The sequence below is a fragment of a genome, unplaced genomic scaffold (assembly GCF_019419815.1).
Source record: "Pyrus x bretschneideri cultivar Hongxiangsu unplaced genomic scaffold, Pyrus_bretschneideri_v1 Contig16, whole genome shotgun sequence".
Classification (NCBI taxonomy): Eukaryota; Viridiplantae; Streptophyta; class Magnoliopsida; order Rosales; family Rosaceae; genus Pyrus; species Pyrus x bretschneideri.
In genome coordinates, this window is record NW_025999457.1 from 4,311,280 (window position 1) to 4,330,820 (window position 19,541).

At 37.0% G+C, this 19,541-nt stretch overlaps 1 protein-coding gene across 1 annotated transcript; it reads left to right on the plus strand.

The window, feature by feature from the left end:
• Positions 1-11,894: 11,894 nt before the first annotated feature.
• Positions 11,895-18,865, plus strand: LOC103937717. The gene is made up of 9 exons (XM_009347663.2): positions 11,895-12,827; positions 12,902-13,011; positions 13,193-13,400; positions 13,500-14,022; positions 14,147-14,398; positions 14,512-14,703; positions 14,789-14,863; positions 14,981-17,515; positions 18,313-18,865. Exons 1-9 carry the CDS (start codon positions 12,646-12,648, stop codon positions 18,613-18,615), a joined length of 4,380 nt encoding a protein of 1,459 aa, XP_009345938.2. The 5' UTR covers positions 11,895-12,645; the 3' UTR covers positions 18,616-18,865.
• Positions 18,866-19,541: the final 676 nt, after the last annotated feature.

Below are 19,541 nucleotides of genomic sequence, written 5' to 3' on the forward strand. Positions count from 1 at the left end.
AATGTTCTGCGGTGGGTTTTTGACATACCTCCTAACATCATTGCTCAATGCATCACCATTGACTTCTTGAGAGATCCTTTTATCCCATAATGCATGTGGTTTGGTGTCGTCGTCGATCTCCAGCTTCTTCTAGCACCCTATGGTGGGAATGGTAATGTTAAACTTCATGTTTGCTCCGTCGCCGGCAGACGGATGAGAGAAATGCTTCGCCTGCTAAACCACTCAAATTTGATGAGCTTCTGCCAGCTTAGTTCTTGAAATTTATTGACTCAACTAATTTGATTGTTTTACTTCAACTAATTTGGTATTCGTGGGCTAGATAGTCATTTCATATAAAACTATATATCATTTAATAATATATTTATATGTGGGGTGTTCAACAGTATATGGGTACTAATAAAAATACCCAAGACAAAAACATGATTGAATTAAAATAAAATTACAAATAAAAGAAATTTGAAAAGATAAAAAAACCTAGCAGTTCCCGTATCTCATCTCAGGCTCCCAGCCACCGCCATAGCCACAAGTGGACCTCATCCATAGTCACTACCATCACCCCAATTTGATAGCACATGTATCTCAAGTTCTCAACCTATATAATCCATAAAAATCACATATGCACAAGAATAACTTAAAGAGTTAAAGACAATGGGTGAAATGTAGTATATATATGCACTCAGACAGGTGAAAAGCATTGTAGAATTAAAGACAATAGGTGAAAGACATTGCAGAAAATTCAATCTTCAAGTCCGCCCTCCGCATATGAACTTCATGACCATAAGAAAGTTAAAGAATTAAAATTCAAAGAAGATTAAGAAAAAAATAGAAAGGTTGTGTACTGGCCAACTAGGGCCTCGATAAAACCACATTACCAATTAAAGACAAAACTGAAAGGCATTTATGCATTCAAACTGGTACAAATTGATACAAGAATGAAAATTCAAGTAAGACTAAGACTCTAACTCATGATCAAAGACGTGTTGGCATTGAAAAAAAAAAAAACAATGGTTATTAGAAGTATTAGGATTTCCAAACGAAATTAAATCATACCTAAGAAATTAGGCGCGACTTCCTTCACCTCTTCTCCTAGCCATTGACATGGTTTTACAGGTTTAGTTTCAGTCTTCACGTTCAAGTTTTTTTTTTTTTTTTTTTTTTTTTTTGTAAAATCTAATTTCAATTAAACCTTACATTATACTAGATATCTGTTGAATAAGATGTATTTTGGATTGAAATGACGAATTTGACCCTTCATATGATAGTCACGTGAGTTTATTTAACGGAAGACTAACATAAATTTGGATTTGGATCTCAATTGCTAATAAGGCTCACCAAAAAGGTTTAATTAAAAGTTTTTCATCATAAAGGTCACATTGAAAATAACGTGTCACTACAAAGATCACGAAAAAAATTTGACCTAAAAAAATTCTTCAATTCATATGGTCCGATAAAAGTTTCTATCGTGTGGAGCCATGCTTGACTAGAAAACTAGGTTGTTCAAAAACGCGTAAACGGAGAAAGAAGAAGTTAAAAATATAGATGAGAATGGGAAGGTGCGGATTGATTCCCCTAAAAATCGTTTGTTCCTGGAAAATGTGTCAGGATGGTTTTAATTGGATTCGTTAACGTAGTCCTCGCGACCTTGGCGGTCATGCAGCGAACCGGCCTGCCACTGACTTTTGGGCCTGCCACTGACTTTTCTGCTTCAAACCGGGCCTGCATTGACTGACCAGCTGTTGTGTTTGATGTCTTGGTTGTTTTACTTTCCTTGGATCAAACTGGCCACCATTTGACTTTCTTTCAAAACCTTAATAATTGCATCACTAGTTCAATTTTCCATTCTTTCAATAAATAATTGGTTCACTAGTTCTTGAACTATTATCAAATTGTTGTTTTGGGCCCTTGATTACTGACGGAAATTACATCAGTGTCTGCGAGTATAGCTATGGTTGTAAAGCCAAACCGAAAAATATTATGCTGCAGTGTGGCTTGTTTAATTATTTCCGAGCTAAAGCTAGATTTGGCTTGATTCTTTAACGGGCCGAGCTTGAGCGTGCTTAACAAATTCGAGCCCGATACTAGGCTCAAACTGTTTCAAGCTTATGGTCAGTCGGTTCGGTTGTGTAAAAAACTTTGCAATATCATGAAAGGGTTTAGGCTAAAGAGTTGACTACCACATCAAATCTTTTTAATATAGTGTCCCATAGTAATCACTAATCATGATATAGTGTTTAATAAAAAATTGTATATCATGTAGAGCGTCTAGTAAAATGTATTAATGATATTGTAGATGCAAATTTCATATATGTCAAATTTGATGAAATTCCACCTACAAGAAAATAAACACCGTTAGCTTAATTGACTAACCAAGAAAAAGGGGAAGGTGTCCGTCAAAGGTCCTCTGATGCTTAAGTAAACAAAACAGTAGAAAGAAACATAGAACTTGAGAGTGTTCTGAGTAGTAAGCGGCAATTAATGTATCCTTTGACTGATTTGGCAATTTATAGGGAAGAAACCTAGTAGACAGCTAGAAGGGGAGGCTGCAAATGCGAGTCAGTCTTTGCAATCCTGCCGCTAGCTAGCAGTTTTGAAGGTCCTTGTTGGTAAGAGCGCATAAATTGTTTTGTTCTCACATTTAGTTGTATCAAGTGATGTAAATGTCAGAAATTGTTTTGTTCTCACATTTCTTGTAGTATAGGTTACTTAAGTAGTTCTTCTTCCAGTTTGTTTAAATCATAGATATAGATAGTTGTACATATATACACATATGTCATATATCATGTGTAAAAACAAATGCATATAGGTATCTATGTCTGATTGTTCATTGAGTAACTTGTTTAGCAAGTCTGTGGTTGCTTCGTGTTCGTATAGGATGTAGCTGGTTCAAAAAAAGAAGCTCAATGCCAAAAGCAAGAGGTTGAGTTCAAGCTTGAAGTTTGACGGGTTACAGAGGTAGGTTTTAATTACAAAGCTTTCGATTAATCTGTTTATTACACTATATTTTATTTTATCATTTTTATGGTGATATGTCCTTTTAGCTTCATGTCTGACATGTCATGCTTCTTTTGCCCAAAAAACTATCTCAGTTTCCAAGTTATTCTTGGTTTGGTTACATCTAAATGCCTCCATCGTTTTAGCAGATCCATCTTTTTGCTCACTTTTGTGATGCTTTTCAGTGTCTGAGTACTCATTTTTTTCGTTCGTCTTGTTAGTTACACATATCGATTATCCATGTGCTTTTTCTTCTCAGTCATTGATGTAGTTGCTCATAGCTCAGCTCGATGACTTATATACGTATATGCAAAAGCGTACTAATGATTCGTCGAGCAAGTTAATGGTATGGAAGCAAATTTGGAGCGTTCGCATAACAACTTTGGAGCCTCGCATTCCGAAGGATGATCCTCTTTCTTGAGTTGATTACACTCGCTGCATATTAGCACTGAGCTTTTTATCTTTTGTAGTGTTTGGACTTACCGGTAGTTTGTGTTTTAAGATCTCAATTTATAACTTGAGAGATATTGCTACTCCTATAGCCAATATTATGCTCCTTGTTCAGTTGCTTCAAGCTGGTTTCTATTCACTTAATTTCTTATTGGCTTTGTTTATCCTTCTCCCTTTTATTCTGCAGCACTTGCCTATGACGTTCAATACCCACGCTGCCTTGTGGGGTTTTGGGTTTTGGTACATTCAACTTTATCATTAATAATGAAATGCATTAGCATCCAAGTATAACATCATACATAGCTTAAAGATTGTAATCTAGCATCGACATTGTAAAGGGAAATCTTGTTATCGTAATACCAACGTCATTCAGTGTAATTAGTTATAACTTTAAGATAATGTAACTTTAGAGTGTAAATCTGAATGATTGTAGTGCATTTTTATATTTTTTATTATTTAGACGTTGAATGTTAACGTCATATTATAACACCATACGGGTAATATGTAAGAGAGCATTTTTGCTTACCATCACTTTAAAAGCCTGACATCTGTCCACTAACATAATCATGGTTAAATTTTATTTTATTTTATTTTATTTTCTATATCATTAAGAGGAGTGAGAAACACAATTTGGTAGACACTTTTCCAACCATAACCTCCATTGCAGTCAACCAAATCCTCCACATTTTCATAACCTCCATTGCCGTCAACCAAATACTCCATTTTCTAAGTTAGTTGTTTTCGACCTTGCGCATTCTCAAAGCCCATTCAAATCTCAGTCTTTAATGCCTCGATTCGAACGTAGAAAATGCTTTTCTTGAGCCTTTGGAAAACCATGTAAATGCTAATGGTGAAATGATGACACAAAAAATAAACTATTTTGCTTGCCGAGTCTCATGCAAAATGAAGCCTGGAAATTCTCTCGGATAATGGTACGAAGACCAAATTTTTAAACAAAATTTGATGATGTGTCACTATGACACACCCCGTCCTAAGGAGGGCGTGCTGGCCGTCACGTGAGAGTGACGTAACCATGTGCACAGTACGGAAACTAAGAAGATAAATCAAATTACGAATAAATAAAAACCGAATCACTAGCAATACTAGGTAAGAAATGATGCTAGTGTGAGTCTAAGTGTATAAATACACATTCAGAGCAATAAGAACGTCTAATTGCAATCAAGTAGGACAATTACTAAGATATAACACCGAAGGTGAATCCTACTTTTGTGAATTCTGTCAGAACTCCGTTGGATTCCTCGTGGCAACCAAAGCTCTGCTACCTAGAACCTGGAGGGGCGAAAAACAAAACGCGTGAGTGGGCAAAAACAAATCTTTTCAAAACCTTTTCTCTTTTCAAATGTTCTAACCCCTCGACATAAAACCTGTATAATTTCCCAGAAAAATAGCATATATACATATATACTCATCATAAATCATATCTCAAGTCATGTTATCAATATGGCACTGAGTGTATGCCAAGCTCATACTCCGAATATGATAGAAAAGTAATAACAGGTGATGCATCTCAAATCAAATCACATAAGCCGAATCCACCTTAGTAGCCTGTACGATTGATTATAGTTCATCATAAATAATAACATGTCAACCGTGTGATCAGCACGGCTGAAACTATAGCTTATGACTAATCTCACATCATATCAATTCATATCAAATCATGCCCACGAGTCGGAACCAACTCTAGTGGTCTGTACGACAAGCCTGGGTGTAAAATAAATATGCTCTAGTGCTACAATCACGTGAAGACTGTGTAATTAAATGCGGGTCACCTACGAGTCGGAACCACCTGTGGTGGTCTGTACGACAAGCTTGTGCACCTAACTTGGATCCAAGGTGAGCATATGGTGCGGGAGGCGAACAACATGTGAAAGATTGTGCCTTAACTCTGGGCGAGAGCACTAACACCAGGTGCAGGTTTATGAGCTATCGATACATCTCAACATATTCATCATCAAATTTCCACATCTCAAACTTAGCATCTAAACTTACCTGATACTTACTTGGGCGTCCACATGAAGGAAGATTTGTGAAAAACATGTTCATTTAAGCAACATCAATTGCATGCAATTAACAATTAAAGGTGGAATCATGCTTGTATGCACTTAAAAACAAAACATTTACCCATGAAATTCAAAGCCTAGTAGATAGGTGAACCAAGACTCAACTCAAAACAAAGTGAGTTGAGAAATCAATACCTTTGTAGATTCCTCTTTGCATAAGCAAAGGCTAATCACCCAAAGAGAGGGCCTTCATTCCTTGCATCTTAGATCCATGGATTTGGATGGATGAAAAGGTTTCTCCAAGTTCCCAAAATTGAGAACCTCTAATTATTCATCACCAAGGCATAATGAAGAAGAAATGAGTGACCTTGGAGGAGTTTGATTGCTAGATGATCCCTCCAAGGTGGCCTAAATTTTAGAGAGAAAGGAGAGCTTGTGTTCTCATCCTTTCCCCAAAAATTACCATATTTAAATTTTAGGCTATAAAGTCCTTTATATAGTCCCTTCAAATAAGTGACCTAATGGACCAAAAGCCCTATTCTTCTAACATGGCAAGCCTATAGGGTTTATTGGGCTTTCAAGCCCTTTGTTTATTCAAGTTGTCATACAACTTGAGTTAATGGGCTTGACATTCAAATCCCATTGGGCCTTGCGGCCCAAAACTAACCCGAGGTCTTTAACGAACTTATTCGTTTGATTAATTAACATATTAATTAATCCTAGCCTTAGATAAATAATTAAACCATTTAATTATTCTTACTCATCTCCGTTGTTTCTTCAAACTCTACCTTACTCGGTGAACGATCCATTAGGTTCCTTTTAGCGAGGCAGTGGGCGATTAAAACTCTTTCTAATCGATTGTGAATTGAAACTTACTTTCAATTCTCCCGTTAGTGATAATACACTTTTAGGGCTTCCACAAACCATGGTTGACGCCTAGCAGCATGTCATGGTTACCCAAGCTAATCAGAAGAGGTGGAGAACCTATTCAGTTTTAGGATTACAAATGCAATACGGTCTTTCTCTAATACAATACTCTTGACCACATTGTTTGGTTTGATAGTTTATTCATGTCTACTATCCAATGTGAGTCTTGTGCTTATATGATTACCTTGAACGTGATTTGGAACACATTCCTAAATCTCATTCATACTTTGGCCAAAGATTCAAAATCATATCATAGAGTATTCTCCCTCAAACAGTTTGAAGGTTAGAGATCCCTTGTTGCGCATTCACTTGCTTCCATGGCTAAGTGGCTTAACCCCAACGATGCCATGGACACCCTCATGATGGAGTGACTTTGACATAATCAAAGATTAAGGACCTAACCACAAGACAACTGCGATGCCTCAGGTCAAAAGACTAATTTGCATTATCCCAACCATGAGTTCTCATGTGACATGAATATGAGAACTCTTCGTTGATCGTGTTTAGTGAACTCATTCTCTATTGAGCACCTACGTACTTGTCTTGATGTCACACACACCAATGACTCGAGACTAGTCACCCTCCCTGAGAGAAGACATAGCACGTACTGATCTTAACGGACTGTCAATGCCCAATTGACAATCCTATGATCAGGAACGTTTAGGATGTGTCAACGAAAGAATGGTCTCATGAATCTAACTTCTTTAGATCGCATTCTTCCAATCACATATTCCTTGGACTTATCGTTTAAGCATATAACATTTATATGAGACGGCTCAAACAATAATCTTTGCCCTTAATATTAAACTAGATTAGTTTAACATGTGAAATGTCCATAAAGTATCATCATATGATTGGTTTTAGGGCACATTTCCAACACCACAGCGCTGAATCACAATTATACATATTTACCAATTCATAATTATATGAAACTACTCAGGCATAAATAAAATGGCATATACATTGCAAGGCATTTTATAACATACTTTCACTTAAATTGATTTTCTGGGAAAAATCTCATTTATATAGGTATATACGGAAAACAAAAGCCCACTCACCTGGAGTTCACCCTACAACTCCCTAGCACAACACATCAAGGTGTCATGACGATCAGCGCCTAGAACAATCATCAAATCATGCCTCAGAAATCATATCGATAGAATATAAATTATATAAAACACGTCACTACGTAGATCGATCCAGAAGATCTGCAACTCAGATTTTCGAAATGTAACTTCCAGAGGTTCACAATATACTTCTAGAACAACATCCTAAAATGTCATTACCATCCAACGGTCGGATCTCTGTCAATTGCCAAAACCAAGTGACGGTTAACATTCTATTATATGAACTTACAACTCCGAAACCCGTAAATCGGATTCCCGATCCGTAAGTTCCTATAATCATCAAATATTACGTATTACAACGTATCAAAATTTGGTGACGATCCAACGGTCGGATCGTCAATTCACATTTTCACCAAGTAACGTAACGTAAAGAATTTAGATCCAAACAATCAATCTACATTACACAATCTCCAAAAATGAAATCAAGGCAATTCATTTAGCCTAAGAATAACATTGATAGCCCCCTGGCCACGTGTCGCAGCGGGTGGCGGTCGGCAGCCCGGCTCGTCGGAAAATCAAACTATTTTCAAAAATTAACAAAATTTACAGAAATGAAGATCTCAATGAGTAGAGTAAACTTTATACCTATGGCCAAGGCCAAATTGGCTTGGAAGCACCTCAATTTCACCAAAACCATGCGGAACCCTAGGTTTTGGGTGTGTTCAATCCGACTCCAAAACAACTCCGTCGTCCCAACCATTGATTGGGCTTTGTTCTAGGCCTCAAGAGGATGCCATGGGTGGTGGAAATTGAAAGAAATTGCTTCGGGATTGGGTGATTCGAAGCCAAAGCCGCCGCACCCCTCCTTGCGAATTTCTCCATTTTCAAGGCCAAATCTCTCCAAATTTGAGATGGAATGGACAGCGGGAAGGTTGTGGAGGAGTTCTCAAGAGCTTTCTGGAAGCAATTCGTCGGAAAAATGGGTGAAAATCGTCGAAAAGGGAGGTGTTCGCCGATCGGGTTGAAAACGGGTTGCGGGTCAAGGGAACCCGACTTCCCCTCCTTCTCCTTCTCCCTCCTTTCCCTCATGTTCTCTCCTTTGGTTGGTTAGTCTCCTCTTCTCTCTTCTCTTGATTCGCCAGAACTCTCTCCTCTCATCTTTCCCGATTGGGCAGCTCACCCAATCCTGTTTTTCCTCCCTGAGTCCTTTTCTTCTTCTTTCACCAAATTTCTAACAACTCTTAAAATAATAATAAGGTTATAATATATATATATATATATATATATATAAAGTATAAATAGTAATTAAACTAAAAATGCTTCTTGGTTTACTGTTCCGTAAAACTTTAACCACAATTTCAAATCCTCTTCTGCTTGCTCCTACGAGCCCGTATCGTCAAATACTTTAGCAATACGCTAAAAGAATTCTGTATTTCTTACTATACACTGATCAACGAAAACCAAAAGCCCTCTACCTCTAGGGTGATTTCGTAAAATCACGTTTTTAAAATTTGTAAAATCATAAAAATTTGGGACAGGTTGTGACACACTAATAGAAAATAAACAAATTAATCAATATTTAAGTAATAATTCAATGATCAATCACCACATCATTTAGTTTAAAAGTTTTAGTCTCCCTACTCTCGTGTCAATGTCCTTTCTAGATGAACCTTATCCTTTCTCATGTCAAGGTAAATTTCGAACTCCTAATTATTGATAAATTTGGGATTGTTGTTGGTGATGAAATTTAGTTTCAAATTCGATTACTGTTATATAGATATTATAGATGATTGTGGTAATTTTGTGGGGCTGGGCAGCTATAATTTTCGAAGTTGAGGGTAGCAATTTTCTTGATAATTTTAGTAGCTTTGTGTGATGGATCAGGGAAAGTGTAAGTTGAGTGGGAAAGAGTGGGGAAGTAGTTGGTGGAGTAAATAGAATTAAGAAATAGGTAGGGATGGCAAGTCTAACCGTTAAACCTGTTAACCGTGGATAATCGCCCAAATGGAGTGGATTTGGATATGAACATTCGGGTATGGATATGGGGAAAAACCGTTAACTTTATTCGGTTATGGTTTTAGATATGGTTATAGGGGTACCCAATCCATATCCGTACCCGAATCTGATTCGAATATTATATATATATATATATATTATATTATATTCAATTATGCCTTTTGAAGTCTTGAAATCATGCTCACAACGTATTTAATTATTCATTTCCTTATAGTACTAATTCATTCTGCATGCATTAAACCCTATACTATCTTTATTATGCACCAAACATCATACATGGGACATACCAACAGCCTCATCAATTCAATACTCTTATTGTTATACTCAACCAAATTAATTCATTAAATCATTTTATATATCAATCATCAAATGTTCCAAGTTTATCAGAGTCATCTCTCTTCAAGAGTCTCACTATCAAGAAATTGGTGCATGTTGTAAGCTCAATAGGTAATCTTTCATTCTTTTTCATGTTATTTGATTCATGCAAATTATCAATTAGCGTCAGTTTTTCAGTTTATTACATATGTTATGAGCACATAGAATTATGCAAAATTAAATCAATAATTGTCTTCTTGTCTGTTGTCATATATTTAGTTTACATGTTTTATCTTCCCTTTGTATTTGTTTTTGTCCTCTTTTTCTTTTTTATTGGACCAATTTATCATATTGGCTTATCATGAACAACTTCAAATATATATTGTTATGTTTTTTGTAATTGGATGTGGCTATTTAATGGCAAAATTAGTATCAACTAAAATTTATAGTGCGTCAATTGGATGAATATAATTTTATTTTTTTTTGACGAAGATGGATATAATCGATAATCGATTGAAAATCCGTTACCCGGTGGATATGGTTATGGATAATCCCCAATGGTTATTTTGCCGTTATGGGTATGATTAATTTTCATGGTTATGGGGATAGATATAACATTTCTGTCCTCAAACCGAACTGTTGCCATCCCTAGAAATAGGTAGCCCACATAAAGATAAATGTATTTGGTGTCCAAGGTCTTCGGATGAGGATAGCGTCAAATGTAAAACCGTATTAAAAGCTCCAAAAAGTAAGAAGAAACAATACACAACAAGAAAGTGAGGAAAGAAGTTCAACTTTAATACATTGAAGAAGTTGAAGAAATTAAAGTTGTAGGGCCAAAGACATTGTCGTGTCCTCTTAGGCATGTGGATTAGTTTACATCTTGCATCAACACAACTATGCATTGTTGAAAAAATAGAGTCTAATTGCTATATTTTAATTATATAGGAAAATAAGAAATAATTCATGCAACTAAATACCAAATTTAATAAATTAGCCTTCATGTACATGCTTATGCCCATGCAAAAGGTATTTTTTGAAATACGACGTGCTACGTACGACTTACACATTTTAAATGTATTTATATGCGTGAATTGCTTCAATATTTTTTTCTATGACAAAAGGAAAGTCAAATATTTGGACTAAATGAATAATATTAGACCATGCTAGAAAAAACCTTTCATAAACAGCTGAATCCACATAATAAAATAGACATTTCTATTTCCATCTACATTTTATTGAATTGACATAAAATAGAGAAAACAATATTTAATAAACAACTGATTGAATCACATTATTGTTAACCCATTGTGAGGCTAAGCCCACCCCTCCCCCTTAGAGCAACTTCAGCCCTCTTTAAGAGGATGGCCCAAAGCTTAAAAAAATAGGCTAGCACCCCAAAAACCCACTCCACCCCACAAAATAGACTGGCCCAAAGTCCACCCCAGTCTCTAGGGCGGCCTAGAATAGGCTGAGTGAAGAATTGGCCAATCTGACGTCATCCTGATGTCAGCCACGACTAATTCTTTTTTTGCGCTAGCGTGTGGGATACACACATGCGTTCCAGACTTAAAAAAAAAAAAAGATAATATATATATATTAGAATCTCAATGTGGGCCACGTGTCCACTTTTGGGCTGTTGGATTTCAACCTTTTTGAAATCCAACGGTCCAGATTAATTAATTTAATAAAAAAATGATAAAAAATACGGAAAAAAAATTAAACGATTATATATATATATATATATATAAATACCTAACCATCTTCTACAAAAATTGTACTTTTGGAAAATGACTCGTGGCGTGACAAGATTAATTAAAATTTCTATCCAAAATTAAAAATAAAAATATTTTTTTTATTATTTTATAAAAATATTAATAATATTTTAATACGAATTGACTAGACTTTGGGTCAACTCAGTTTTTAGGGATGGAGATGCATTTGGTCAATTACTGTTCATTGGGGTCAATTACGATTTATTTGGATGGATTAAATAGACTTTGGGTTAGCTCACTTTTTAGGGGTGGAGTTGCTTTTAGTGTATATAATATTGTTTATTAAAAAAAATAATAATAAAAAAAGAAAACTAATGAAATCAAAGTTTCCTAAGTTGTGATCGATTTTTCTCTTTTGTTTTGTTTTTATCCCGTTGGGTTTTCTTGCAAAGTTTTATTGGGCAACTGTTATTGATTCGTGAACATTTGAGGGGGGAGTATTGTAATTAACATTCATCATCATCATATGACAGCTTACTTCAGGGTTAATATGCAATATGTAGTCAGCTAGGACATTTTCTATATAAATTATAAGCCTATAAATAGATACTCTAATTTATCCTCTCAATGTCTCCTGCCACACGCATGCCCATTTAGTTCTGTTATTATTTTTGTTTGATTTATTTAAGGACAATTAACTACAATAAAAATATTTTGAAATTTTGCTGTAGAAATAATTAATGTTTATTATATGGTCAATATATTATTATTGTATTGTCATTATATTATCATTGTGTTGTTGATACATACGCAATATCTCATGTTATTGAAATTTACCACTTTTACAAACTCAATGCTAAAATATGTTTATTGTAATTATTATTTTTATTTAATTAGATAAAAGAAATAAAAAGTTCATATGCAAAAAGCTAAAAAGTGTGCCAAAAATATAAGACCCATCTACTTTTGGGTCAAATATAACCCGGAACCATAAATGAGGAGCTGTTGCGTCCACCAGGTGTAGCGGTTTATTTGAGTGAAGTTTCCAGAAGAAAGAGAAGCAAAGCTTATTCCGCCAAATTTTGAGAAGGAAAGCAAATCACAAATTGAAACTGAAACCCTAGCTTAGCAAAGTGAACAGCAATGGAGAAATCATGGTCATCGTCGGCACCGTCGAGCTCCGATGGCTCCCGAGAGCTTCAGTGCATCGGCAAGCTAGAAATTGAAAGGCCGAACCCCGTCGGCTTCCTCTGCGGCTCCATCCCTGTTCCCACCGACAAAGCCTTCCACTCTTGCGATTCCGCTCTCATTCCCTCCCGCCAAACGTCCGTACGCCTTTCTCTCTCTCTCGCTCTAGAGTTGTTTCAGTTTTCATTGATTTTGTTTGTGAATTTTTCAGAGTGAGTGCTCCGCGGTATCGAATGCTACCGACGGAGACGGACCTGAAGAGCCCGCCATCGCTGAACAATGTTCTTCCCATTGCTGCTGTGCACCCCAAGGCCGCCGGAGGTATGCTCACTTCTCTTTCAATTTTAGTCTAATAATATTTTCCGTTTTCAGTTTTTGATGCTATAATTTTGTAGAGTATGTGGGTGGTAGTAATATTGAAATAATTCGAGGGTTTTTTTTAGAATTATTTTTGGCTTCTGTAACAAGCATGGTATGGATATGGTATTATTTGAGTTGGCAGATATAGCTTGGGATGGTGGTACTGTTTCATCAAATCTCACTAGAAAATGTGAGGCCCTTGCGGTGTCTGGATTGGTTGATTATGGGGATGAGATCGACGTCATTGCTCCAGCTGACATTCTGAAGCAGATCTTCAAAATGCCGTATTCCAAGGCTCGATTATCAATTGCAGTTCAGCGTGTTGGACAGACGCTTGTTCTCAATACTGGGTGTGTATGAGCCTGTTAATGTGCTATTCTATTTTGTCCACTATTTTATAAAATTTAGAAAGAGAATAAAAACTTATCTGATCCTTTTCTCAAGTGTAGGCCTGACATCGAAGAGGGGGAAAAGTTAATAAGAAGACGTAAAAATCAATCAAAATGTGGAGATCAGTCTTTATTTTTGAATTTTGCTATGCATTCTGTTCGGATGGAAGCTTGTGATTGCCCGCCAACTCATCATGTTCCATCACAAGAGCAATCAAAATCCTCCGTTCTTCCTGGGGCAAATACTCAGTTCGTGGGACAGCATGATGATGTTGCTCCGGGTGGAAAATCAAATAGTCCAGAGTACACACAGGTTAAAAGGGATGATTTCTTTTTAGCAAATAAGAAGGATAAGAAAAATAAGGGGCGCAATCCTGTCAAAAAGGCTTCACAAGTTGGTGAGAAGTCCAGGAGCTCAATACAAGAGTCTGAAAAACATAGAAGAGTTGGTAACGACGGGTTTCTAAGGGTTTTGTTTTGGCAATTTCACAATTTCCGCATGCTCATAGGGAGTGACTTGCTTCTGTTTAGTAATGAAAAATATGTTGCTGTTAGCTTGCATCTCTGGGATGTGTCACGACAGGTTGATGTGGTGTACTAAATTTTTGTCCTATTCTTTTTCCTCCATTTCTTTTTTTACGTATTAACTATTTTCCTCTTTTTGTTTCTTTGTCTGTTTTCTTCCTTTTTATTAATCTTACTGGCAGGTTACACCATTAACTTGGCTTGAAGCCTGGCTTGACAATGTCATGGCAAGTGTGCCTGAGATGGCCATTTGTTATCATGAAAACGGTGTTGTGCAGGGATACGAGCTTTTGAAAACAGATGATATATTTCTACTAAAAGGGATCTCTGAGGATGGCGCTCCTGCTTTTCATCCTTATGTGGTGCAACAAAACGGCCTTTCTGTTTTGAGGTTCCTTCAAGAAAACTGCAAGCAAGATCCTGGAGCTTATTGGGTACTGATGTGATTTGATTTTATTTGAAACTGATTTTTCATTTGCCTTTTCTTTTTGCAGTTTGATTTTTTGCAATTCCCATAATAATATTCATTATATCTTAAAAATTTCAGCTGTATAAAAATGCTGGGGAAGATGTCATTCAACTCTTCGATCTTTCTGTGATTCCCAAGAACTGTTCTCCTGATGATTGTGATGATAGCTCAAGCCCCCTTCCTTCTCTATTGCATCGAGGAAGAAGTGATTCTCTGTATTCATTGGGGACTCTCTTGTATCGAATTGCTCACAGGCTTTCACTTTCAGTGGTATGGAAGAAATTTGACTATTTTACTCGCTAGCTTCCTTTGTTCCTTCTTTTAGTGATTACTAATTTATTTGGAATTCCTGCAGGCTCCAAATAATATGGCAAAGTGTGCAAGGTTTTTCAAAAAATGTTTGGAATTCCTAGATGCGCCAGATCATCTGGTACTGTATAATGAACTGACGTTTTTACCTTTTTATATTTGTTTGGTTACTAATTCAGCATTTTTGTCAAAATCACAGAAAGAAAATGATGACTATAATTGATGTACTGCTTAACAGGTTGTGCGGGCATCTGCACATGAACAATTTGCAAGGCTTATTTTGAACCACGATGAAGAGCTGGAATTAGAGCCTGATGATCTGCCTGTAGAATGTGAACTTACAGTCACTGATGCTGAAGAAGATTCTTTGGATTTAAGTAGCAATTCTGAATCGACGGTACATGAAGAACCTCAACTGGTGGGACAGGAAAAATCATATGACGATTGTCAAAATGTTGAAGATTTAGTAACTGAAGCTTCTGTAAAGATGACTTTAGAAGCAAATGCATATTCTCCCAGAAATTTGATAGCAGAAGGTAGCACAGACTACGGAGATTTGACAGAAGCTGTACCAAATTCCTCTGGTATTGAAAGCTCTGCAGTTTGCAAATTGCCTGCAACAACCGGACATGTAGTTCAAACTGTTGCTGAACCAATCTCTTCTAAGCTAGCTGCAATACATCATGTTTCTCAAGCTATTAAATCTCTCAGATGGATGCGCCAACTGCAAACTACTGAATCAAAGTTGATGGACCAGGAGAGTGAATCCCATGATAGGCCACCTTCATCTGTTAATCTTTCTGTTTGTGCATGTGGTGATGCCGACTGTATTGAAGTTTGCGACATTAGAGAATGGCTTCCAACATCAACATTGGATCACAAGTTGTGGAAACTTGTTCTTTTGCTTGGAGAGTCGTATTTGGCACTTGGACAAGCATACAAGGAGGATGGTCAGTTGCATCAAGCTTTGAAGGTTGTAGAATTGGCCTGCTCTGTATATGGATCAATGCCTCAGCATCTTGAAGACACAAAATTCATTTCTTCCATGAATAGTTGTTTTCCATCACCAACAAAATTCAGTTATACAAATAAAAAGATTACATCATCTAATAGTGATCAGGAAGATCTGAGCTCCAGCTCCACTCATGGTTGTCTTTCATTCGAGCAGTTCTCATCCATCTACCTCTTCTGGGCCAAGGCATGGACACTGGTTGGAGATGTTTATGTTGAATTCCATTTGGCTAAGGATAGTATCACCTCTCCACTAGCAGAGAGAAAATATTCTATTAGAGAGTTGAAAGTTTCATCTGAGGTTGTCAAAGAAGTTAAAAGGCTCAAGAAGAAGTTGGGGCACAATACACAAAACTGCAGTTCATGTTCTCTAGTAAATTGCAGCTGCCAGAGTGATAGGGCAAGCAGTGGTAGCAGTGCAAGTAGTAGTAGTGGCGATATGCGCTTGGTAAATTCTGGCAGGAAATACAGTAAAAGACCATATGCTAAGAGCAATGCCTTCTCGCTTGCAAGAGAGACTGAAGTTGATAATCCTTGTTTGAAAACCGAGAGTGGCAAGGTTTCTGGTTGTGGATATCTGCACCAAAAGAGAAATGGTGAAGCCATAGAACAGTCTTCAAATATGGATAAGCTAACAGTGAAACATGTGTCATCTGATAATTCTGACAATTTAGAAGGCACTTTAGGAGTGCATGACATGGGGCCGATACTGGCCTCTCAATCTAATGCTTCTGTGAGAGAAACAACGAAAGTGAAAAATGGTGGGATATTCAAGTTCCTTGGAGGTCCTGCAGTTGGAGATGCTGAAAACAATCTTTCGGAAGCCTGTTGCTGTTACGAAGCTGCTACAAAGGCATTAGGTGGTCTTCCATCTGGTTCCGCTGAACTACAATCTATAATGAAAAAGAAAGGGTGGGTATGCAATGAACTGGGTCGAAACAGACTTGAAAGGAAAGAACTAAAAAAGGCTGAATTTGCTTTTGTAGATGCTATAAAAGCATTCAGAGAAGTCTCTGATCATACCAACATCATATTGATAAACTGTAACTTGGGGCATGGAAGACGGGCATTGGCAGAAGAGATGGTATCAAAGATTGATGGTCTCAAGGGGCATCCGATCTTTCATAACGCATACAACCATGCATTGGAGACCACAAAGTTAGAATATACTGAATCTCTTAAGTATTATGGGGCAGCAAAAGCTGAACTCAATGCTTTTGTTGAAGAGTCTGGCCCTGAATTAAACAATTTGAGGACTGAGGTATACACACAGTTTGCTCATACGTATCTGAGGCTCGGAATGTTCTTGGCAAGAGAAGATACAACTGTTGATGTCTATGAAACTGGAATGATGGTTGACGTGCATGTTGGTTCCACTAGTCCTAGTGGCAGAAAATCAAGAAAACAATCACGAAAGCATGAGATTTCAGCCAATGATGCCATTAGAGAGGCACTGTCTGTGTATGAATCATTAGGTGAATTGCGGAAACAGGAGGCTGCATATTCCTATTTTCAGTTGGCTTGCTACCAAAGGGATTGTTGTTTGAAATTCTTAGAGCCAGATCATAAGAAAAACAACTTACCCAAAGGCGAAAACACAATTCTCCAACGAGTCAAGCAGTATGCATCCTTGGCAGAGAGGAACATGCAAAAGGCCATGGATTTCTACAGCCCAAAAACGCATCCTACCATGTACCTAACTATTCTTATAGAGAGATCAGCTCTTTCATTGAGCCTTTCAAGCCCTTTACACTCAAATGCAGTAAGCTCTTGAACTTGCTTCATACATAATGCATTGAATTTTGCTTGCAACTAATGTCTATCCACCCTTTTTTCAAATTCAGGGACTTGAAAGTATAGGTTATACACATTTGCATGCACAAATGGCACCACATTTAGCTGTACTTGAAATCAAATTATAATATGTATTTTAAATGAGAAGATTGTTTCTGCTATTTATTTGATGAAGTGATAATGCTCCCTTCTTTTTTTTTTAATTTGAGATTTTGTACTATTTTAGGAATTATACAGGGGAATTGAATCCTAAGAAGAGATTTTATTCATCTTGATGACTCTCTAACTTGTCCTGTTTATCGCCATGTAACATCACACTAAGTTGGTTAGGATTGTATTTGATTAGGGAGTTGATCAAGGGATTTAATCTTGATTTTCGGACTGGCCCTATAAAAAAAATGGGATATGATATGTATTCATACTAATGGAAGTTGATCAAATTCCTTGTGGTCTCCTCTCTTTCATTTGTTGGCTATCTGTTCTGCTGCATCAGTCTTCCGTAGTCTTCACATCATGAGTGACAATGTAGAGGCCATTTATGCATTTCATTTGTTATACTGCAATTAATTAACATAGGTAAGTAGACTTAGCACGTATTGAACGTTATGCTATTCTTTATTTGAAGAGTTCATCGTAACTAGGATTATGACTTTATATAATTTTGTGAGGTAGTTCCAGACACAGTTTATATAATCTTGTCTTACTGTTATTGTTTCTGTTACATGTAAAATACTCAAAGAAGCTAAAACATTGCTTGTGCTCCAGATGTTGGAATCAGCTCTGTCTTGCATGCTTGAAGGACGGTATGTGTCAGAAACAGACTCGGACTCTTGGAAAACCGATCACCCCGAGGTACACGCCAAGTTTTGGAATCAGTTGCAGATGATTTTGAAGAAGATGCTGGGTGTGGCACTTTCTTCACGCACAAGCAAATCTTCTGTTTCTCAGCCAGCTTCAGGATCCAGCCGGTGTGGGGATACTGAAAAATTGAGGGAGCTTTACAAACTCTCTCTCAAATCCACAAAGTTAAATCAATTGGATGCTATGCACTCCCTGTGGACATCATAATCTTAATCTGGAAGTCGTTTCTGCGCAACAAACCCTATCGTAATAATACGTCGATAACAGATTGGAGAGAGAGAGCTTGGGTTCTGCTCTGCATATCATAATACCAAAGCATTGCTTCAGGAATTGAAGGGAGAGAGTGTTGAATCTTTGATATTCTGTTACTTGTATTGTATGTATGTATGCATGTATGCACGCGTGTATGTATGGATTTATGTAAGTAATATGTATGCAAGTATGCTTTGCTGGTTGACGGTCTGGTTAGAAAAAATGATTATGAGACTGGAGGGTAGAAGACATGGAGTACCTACATCTAACAAAAGACTCGGTTCAAACCCGAGAACTCATATAGCCAATCTCATTTTCCGTGCAAAGATTTTAAACTCGGGATTAGGTGCTTTCTTCCATGCAAAAAAAAAAAAGGATCTAGGTTTCTAAATTTGTTACAATATAAGAGGACTCTTGGAAAACCGATCACCCCGAGTTACATGCCAAATTTTGGAATCAGTTGCAGATGATTCTGAAGAAGATGCTGGGTGTGGCACTTTCTCCACGCGCAAGAAAATCTTGGGTTTCTCAGCCAGCTTCAGCCTCCAACAGGTGTCTGGAAGTCGTTTCGGTGCAACAACCCCATCGTAATTATACATGTCGATAACAGATTGGAGACAGAGAGCTTGGGTTCTGGACTGCATATCGTAATACCAAAGCACTGCTTCACGAATTGAAGGCTTTGATATTCTGCTACTTGTATTATATGTATTGTATGTATGTATGCATGTATGCACGCGTGGATGTATGGATTTATGTAAGTAATATGTATGCATGTATGCTTTGCTCGTTTTGAGTTAACCAACGCTCCCGTCTCAGAATTTTTTATGAATTCAAGTCCGTGCAAACTTTGTGGATGTTCAGTGGACTAGAATTCAATG

Excerpts from the sequence above, each read along its gene's own strand:
- LOC103937717 (XM_009347663.2), top strand. The coding sequence starts at position 12,646 with ATGGAGAAATCATGGTCATCGTCGGCACCGTCGAGCTCCGATGGCTCC. Across the intron at positions 12,828-12,901 it reads CTCATTCCCTCCCGCCAAAC|AGTGAGTGCTCCGCGGTATC; the intron begins GTCCGTACGCCT and ends TGAATTTTTCAG. Across the intron at positions 14,023-14,146 it reads TCTGGGATGTGTCACGACAG|GTTACACCATTAACTTGGCT; the intron begins GTTGATGTGGTG and ends TCTTACTGGCAG.